This window comes from Rhinopithecus roxellana, chromosome 15, assembly GCF_007565055.1.
Source record: "Rhinopithecus roxellana isolate Shanxi Qingling chromosome 15, ASM756505v1, whole genome shotgun sequence".
NCBI lineage: Eukaryota > Metazoa > Chordata > Mammalia > Primates > Cercopithecidae > Rhinopithecus > Rhinopithecus roxellana.
In genome coordinates this window covers 3,878,680-3,885,790 of record NC_044563.1, presented here as the reverse complement: position 1 = coordinate 3,885,790, position 7,111 = coordinate 3,878,680, and the positions used below count along the sequence as shown (strand labels likewise).

General features: G+C 45.8%; 1 protein-coding gene across 2 annotated transcripts in view; it reads right to left on the bottom strand.

Annotated features, from left to right (window-relative positions):
- Positions 1 to 1,351: 1,351 nt before the first annotated feature.
- Positions 1,352 to 7,111, bottom strand: part of SHANK2 (SH3 and multiple ankyrin repeat domains 2) — a 679,458-nt gene continuing 673,698 nt past the window's right edge. For both annotated transcript variants that reach the window (XM_030918720.1, XM_030918719.1), the window contains one exon: positions 1,352 to 6,645. In XM_030918720.1, coding sequence (XP_030774580.1) covers positions 6,075 to 6,645 — 571 coding nt within the window. In that variant the 3' untranslated portion in view covers positions 1,352 to 6,074. The remainder of the gene's footprint in view (positions 6,646 to 7,111) is intronic.

Genomic DNA, 7,111 nt, shown 5'->3' with positions numbered 1-7,111 from the left:
AGATGCAGGTAGCTAGTAAGGGGTCTCCACACCCTGTCCTGTGAACTGGGCCATTTCCATGGTCCCCACCTCACGGGGGCCTAGGGCCTGGCTGCCAGGTCTTACCCAGTGGCTGTGGGCAGTGCCAGGACCCCTCCTCTGGCTGTCAGACACATGCTTCATACTTGGAGCGGAGGTAGCAGCACATGTGGAGCAGGGTGACCAAGAAGCCTTGGCCACCTCTCCCTGAGCACCGTGCAGGTTCTTGGATTATTGGCTGCATTGTTGCCTGAAACTACACAATCTGGATTCCAGTGGACTCTTCTGGCTGGTAAATAGCCACACTGATTAATAGTCTGTGAGCTCAGCAGGCACAGTGGGGAGTTCTGGATCTGAGTAGCTCCTCACTCCCTTGAGAGGTGTGTGGCAGGACAGCCCGTGGCAGTGCTCTGCCTCCAGAACCTCTGCGGCCTGTTTGCGGGGTGCCCCCGAGAAGATGGGGCTGCTGCCACACCCATCTGTCCGGAGTCCCACAAATGCTCACTATTGCTGTGGCTATTCTGGTCCCGCAGGCAGATGGCGGCCCTGATATACTCACTACACCCCAGGCTCATCCTCTAGAAATGCAGAGGCTGCTCAGGGAAGCTTCGCACTTAAAGCAAATGGAGCATGACAGCGTTGAGACAAGAATTACGCTGATGTACTTCTCACCTTTTTTTTTGTCAGAAGAAAAACACATGTTGCCACTTTCACTTGTGAAAAATGGAAAGTTTTTCTGCAATGAGTGGCCTCAATCACTGAAAATGAATTTGTGTATATTTATAACAAAACGTCGAAATGATTGATATTGATGGCTTCGTTAAGCATTACCAATGAGTACCACCGGGGGGCGGCACAGCACAAGGGGAGGAGGTCAGAGAGCCCAGGGCTCCTGTGGTTAAAATGTCTTTTCTCTCCTTTCCGTGAAAATCCTCAAACACATTTTGTATTTTAATTAAATGAAAATGCTGAAAATGATACAGTAGAGAGCACTTTTAATGGAAAATTAATTGATAACACAATCTTATTTCAATTTACTTTTTATTTTTTAACTTAAACGACTGTGTATTTTCCACAGTCTTATGATGAGAAAGGCTCCAGAATCACGTGTAGGTGTCCTCAACATTTCATAGCTCGAACCGTCCTTTCTTTACTTTGTGCATTGATATGGGCTTCTCAGTTCAGAAAACAAGGCACTATAACTATTTTATCAGCTACATTAATACATTGAAGATATATTTATCCTTTCATGAAAGATACAGCATTTGAATACAATATGGTTTTATGCAGATCAGGTTCAAAACACCCAAGGCACACACTTTTTTTTTTTTCCTTTTTTTTCTTTTCTGTGTTTATTTGAAGGCTCGTATTAAAGTTTCAAAATTGCCATGAACAAAGAGTTCTAGAGTGGAATCAATGGACAGGGATTGTTGTAATTTTGAACATAAAACGGTAAAGACTGTGGAATGTAGAACAAGTTACAGGAACGATAAACAAAATCACCAATACAGCATGGATTAGAAATCAAAGTGATCAGATCTGTGGAAGTCTGAGAAACAAGTCTGGAAATTCTCTGATTCCCCACAAAGCATGGGCAGTCCTGTCTGCATGCAGCTGCTGTGGTCACCCAGCCACTGTGGAATGTTCACCTACTTGCATGGGTACATGGATGTCTACAAATACAGAAACACATTCCAGTTCACCAGTTCTTAAAATGCCTCCAATTTCAAGTAAAAGAAAAAAAAAATCTTCCAATAATTTTCCTAGTAAGGTAAACGAATATATTCATCTAGGAAAAGTGGTCTGGAAGAAACCATTGGAAGCAAAGTCTAGGGGGGTGCCAAGGTTTGGGAGAAACTATTGGATGGTGAAGCGGGAGAGCTTGAGGGTGAACTACAGAAGATATGAGGACTGGAATTTTTCCTGAACGTGGAAGCATAGTGGCTGCTGCTCAACTGGGGAATGCACCAAAGTAGAAAAAACTTTAGGAACTAAAGACAACAAACAAGTTTTCACTGGTGAGGCCAAAGAAGAAGTTCAATGTTTAGGTTTAAAATATGCTTCCCTAAAGCGGAGGGATGGCCCATGTCTTCCTGGCTTAGTTCTTTGCCAATAGACACAAATTCTCTCTTGCGCCAAGCCTTAGCATGTGGCTTGCTTGTCAACCAGAGAGGCGGCCCAGTTCTGCCACTCCCTTGGCCTTATGGCTAGAAGACACCCTGCTGGGGTGTGGGGAGACTGAACCCTGAGGGAAGGGTCCGATCTGGCTGGCCCTCCACGGCACCACTGCTTCCACCCAGAACAAAAGGAAAAGCCGAGTCTCAGCTCCACGCCTATAGCAGCGGTCACAGAAGCAGATTTTGACGTTTTGCATAATTCTGAAATAACATACATGTATCCATTGATAAATTGAGAATAATTTAAGGAAATGGAACCAAGGCAAATTAGCTCGGTGACAGGAGCCTATTTGCTCGATGAGAGAGATTTTTCTGGTCAGTTTTAGAGAGGCAGAGCTGGCCACAATGCTTGAGATAACCTACATTAGATTGCAAGTCGGGCAGCTTTTTGTTTAATTCAGACAGTGTTCACTGTTTGCAATCAGAACCACAACCTTAGTGCAATAGTATATTTATTTTTTTACAGTAATTTTGGTTGCCATACAAGAGATTTAAGGATTGGGAGAAAGTGCAAATTACAGGAGCTTTTCTTTTTTTTATAAAGTCTAAAAAGAATAAAAGCACAAAAGTAACAGCAACATAGATAATGCGAACACGTGTTGTTACACAAACTATAGTGTGAAACGTATTAGTATTTAAAAAACAAAAAAAAATTGTTAATGGGAAAATCAATATTGTGGCCCACACACAAAAAGTCATTGCCAGATCAACTGGATAATGCTTGCTTGTCCAATAACTGAGAAAAAAATTTACCATTTTATTAACTAAAGTATCACAAATAATTCACTTTGTGATATGTAAAGTTCAGCAAATCAACAGTCACATTGAGTAATTTTTATATTATGTGAATTAACTTAAAATGTGCACAGACACCCTGGAAAGGTATCTTGGCAGGTATACATAATTTACATTTTGAGAGATTTGGGTTTTGTATACACAATATTACAGAAACTAAGCATGTAAATGCAGTTTATTTAAATTACAGTATGTAACAAAAGTTGATCTTAAAACCTGGAATAATATCAACATGATCTTTAGATGAGCAGTTTAACATTTGTTCCGCCATTAAAGAGGGGCATGGAATAGGGCCTGGTCCTAACATGTCCCAAAGGGGAGAACAGTGGGTGGTGATTCGAATGAGGAACTATTGCTTTCAGTACCAAAATAAGCAAATAGAGATAGAGACCGATTCATCTTGGCAACGTGTTTATTTGTTGGTCAGTGCAGGTTCTGATAGGTCTATTACTTCTCTATAATAAGACAATGTAAAAATAAGCTATGTTATCAGCTCTTTAGTCTTGCAGCCAGCTTGCTTGTGGTTAGTGGCATGTGGCTTGGAGTCTCTTTAAGAAAGGGAATAACATCTGGCCCTCACCAACTGGCTGCCGAAGTTCAACAAACCGAAGTCACTGAGTTGCGACTGGTTATCGTCTGCCAGCAGTTTCCTTTACTCTCCTTTGAGCTAGTGTTTTGCCTGGCACTGAGCACAGAGGTCATACCAGCTGTAGGCCCAGGGAAAGCGCCATGCCAAAGGGATGGACTCATGGAATTTTGCAGTATCATCAAATGGAAGACAAATTAATGGCCAAACCACCATTTTTACATTTTCTAAAATATGGGGCAGCCTCAGCAGGCCACCTATAGTATCCTGTCTTGAAATTTCTCTAGAGTAATACTCATTCATCTCACCATGGAAAAACTGAAAGCACACGGAAGTAAAGCGCCTTAATATTCAATTGATTTCAAGTTGGATTGGATCATTTCAAATACAAAGATTGACCTGCAAAAGGTTTTGGAACAGAAGGTCCAAAAACTTGGTTTCCAAATCGGGTGTGTGGCTGGAAAAGCGTGTGTGTGTGGTGTGTGTTTTGTTTTTGTTTTTGGAGAAACTGCTGCATTATGAATTGTAACCACTTTGAAGAAATTGTCCTTCAATGACGAAGTTCTAGCAAAGATAGAAAATATAACACAGCTCTGCTGGTTCAGATGCATCCAAATAAGGTTGATTTAAAAAGGTCATACTTTTATAATTATTCCACAGAAATAGTATTATTAAATCACAAAAGTTTTTTTTTTCTTTAACTTTCTAGCACTGAAGTGGCACAAAGGCTGCCTAGTAGACCAGCCACTTTTTTTCTTAAAATATTGTGCTTATAAACTATCTGTACAACTATTTAAACTTGCAGTAAAGAAAGAGATTTTAAATTGCTAAATTTTATGTGTTCATTCTAGAGCTGTTCCAGACCTAATCAAGAAAAAAAGGAAAAAAAAACAAACAAACAAACAAAAAACATGTTTTATAATTAGAGATGGGCTGAGCTAGTTCTGAAATCATAATAAAACCAAAAACCTGACATTCGAGTATCCTCCAAATGGGGGAGAATGTGCTGGAAGCCTGACTGTGTGTTTTGTGGCCCATGTGCATCTGGTGACCTCTTTTGGAAATTCGAGGTATTGTTATGGGGTGGAGGGACTCCGGGGAAAGAAAGGGGCAGGGCTCAAGAAAGCCTTGCCAGAGAGGCTGACCTGGCAGCCCAGGAGACCTCCCTGCTTTCCTCTCCTTACGCCTCTGCTTTCGCTCTGATCCTGCCGCCTACCTTCTGTACTCAACCCTGGGTTCTGTCTATATGCCATACCCACTGGGTCCTCAAAGAAGCTATTGTACTGTTAAGACAAGCTGGTGGGATTCCTAGACACCCAGAGTGATAGGGGAAAAGCCTCTAAGTACCATCTTCCCTGGCCTCCGAGAGCAAAAGGACTGTCTCAGCAGAGATGCTCACCCTTGGCTGGGCACAGAACTGAGAATGCTGTGCCCGCCCAGCTCCCAGAGGAGACGCTGTCTCACTGGCAGCTGCATGTGCCTGCCGTGAGCCATGCATCTTGTCCTTCATGTCAAAGTGGATGCTCACCTGCTCTGATCTTTGCAGAGCTCAAGACATCTTCAATTAAAAAGAATTCTGAGAGGCAGAGAAGCCCTTATTCTCCATCCTGGATGGGTGCTCCTGGCAGACAATTGCTCTTGTCCTGGAGACCTGGAGCTTGGGCCGCAGCATGCTGGCTGGCTCCCTTGGCCAGGTCTTCCCTCCATTGTGGAATCGTGACTTTGTGCTTTGACTAACTCCATGTGACATCTGCTTGGCCACCTTGGAATTATGCTAACAGATTTGCAGAAATAAAGAAAGAAAGCTAAGCAAAGCTGGGCACGATCCCATCCAAACTCCCAGCACTGCCAGGAACCTCATGGCCAAGGAGCCATGGATGCAAACCACAGGAGGAGATGGGGAAAATAATCTGTGTAGGAAAAAGTTTCTCTGCCTTTCAGGCCCATGACAGGGCACTGGACAAATGTATCTGGGAGCATCTCACTGCAAGCCAAGTGCAGGAGAAAGAGGGGCAGGTGAGCATCAGGTGTCCTCCAAGAGGCCACAGGACTGAGGAAAGGCCTCGTGCTGGGGCCTGGGGGTGGTGACAGCTGCCCGGAAAGCAGAGGACGGAGGTCTCAGGAGGTATCTAGAGTACACTGGTGTCTGCCTACAAGAGCTAGGATCCCGTGCAAAATCAACGGGGAGCTTCTCGGACCCAGCAAAGCGAGGCCACCTGCATGCTGGACGGCAGACTGGGAATCTCTTTCCATGTTAGAAAAACTCTCTCCCCTTGTCCCATGTCTGATAGAAACTGCCCAAGACACCCGCATGGTGAGCCAGGGGTCTGAAGACCCAGCCATGTTGTGGACACAACTCAGTATTTCTTTGGGTACCAGGAGACAAACCCATGGAGTGGGGTTGATGTTCACAGACTTCGCTTGGCATTCAGATGTTTCAGCACGAGCCCATCTCTACTTATAACAAGAGCAGTCTGCGAGGTGGAGAGCAGCCGTCCTTATCTGTCCAGCAGCTGTTTCAAAGCCCTTTCTATGTTCATCCTGTGCCCAACTCGAGTCACCCCAAGATCGATGAGGTCCTCCTTCTGCAGGTTTGGTAAGTGACTGCCGTCGATCTCATTGTCCATGAAGGCCTCTTTATGTTCACCCAAGTTTAGACTTTCCAGCCAATCGGCCACGTCTGGTTTAGTCCACAGGTGGACAGGTTTAGTTGTAAAAGGCTTATTTGAGATTGGCTGTTGCAGTATCGAGGGGGATGGTGACCTACTGCGTCCCGCTGGGTTCAAGCCAAATAGATCCCCGGAAGGGGGCTGGCTTGGAAGGCTAAAGACATCTGAGAGAGTGGGAGAAGGAGAGGCAGCGGCAGCAGACAGGGGGGCGGGCAGGGTCTCTTTGTTCATCTCTGTTGGCGAGACCACAGGGCTTGGGGCACGTCTTGTTCCTGAGGTCCTGCTTTCGTAGTCGGGGGGCCGGCTCTGCAGGGTGATGGGTTGGGAGGTGCCGGGGCGAACAGTAAAGGTGACCGTCGTGCTCCGTGTACCTGAGATGGTGCTCATGATCTCCGGGCTTCTGAAACAGCAACAGAGAAGACCATCACAAGGCAGGTCACTGAGTCAGGGAAGCTGGGTGCAGATCACCAAGGAAGGCGAAGGAGATGCCCAAACCATGCCAGAGTGTCTAGTGGCAGATGCGCTGGCAGTGAACAAATGATTTGCCATGCCAGGGTGGGGGAGGGGGAGAAAGGAGCCAGAGCAGAGGTGGAGACACCAGAGCACACCACGTCAGCCCACTCACCTGAACTGGGACAGAGGAGCTAGGGGACCTGCCTGTGCTGGGGGTGGCAGGGCCAGGAGGTCCCCCAGGAGGGTGGCCACTGAGGCACTTGGAAGGGGTCCCTTGAAGAGGGTATGGAGACAGGGACAGAGTGGGGTCCTGTCCCCTGGATAGAACGTGCCGGGTAACATCTCCAGTGCCTCAGCTTCAGCAGGTGGGAGGAAGCACACCTGAAGGAGAGGCCCCTCTGAGCCCCCAGGCA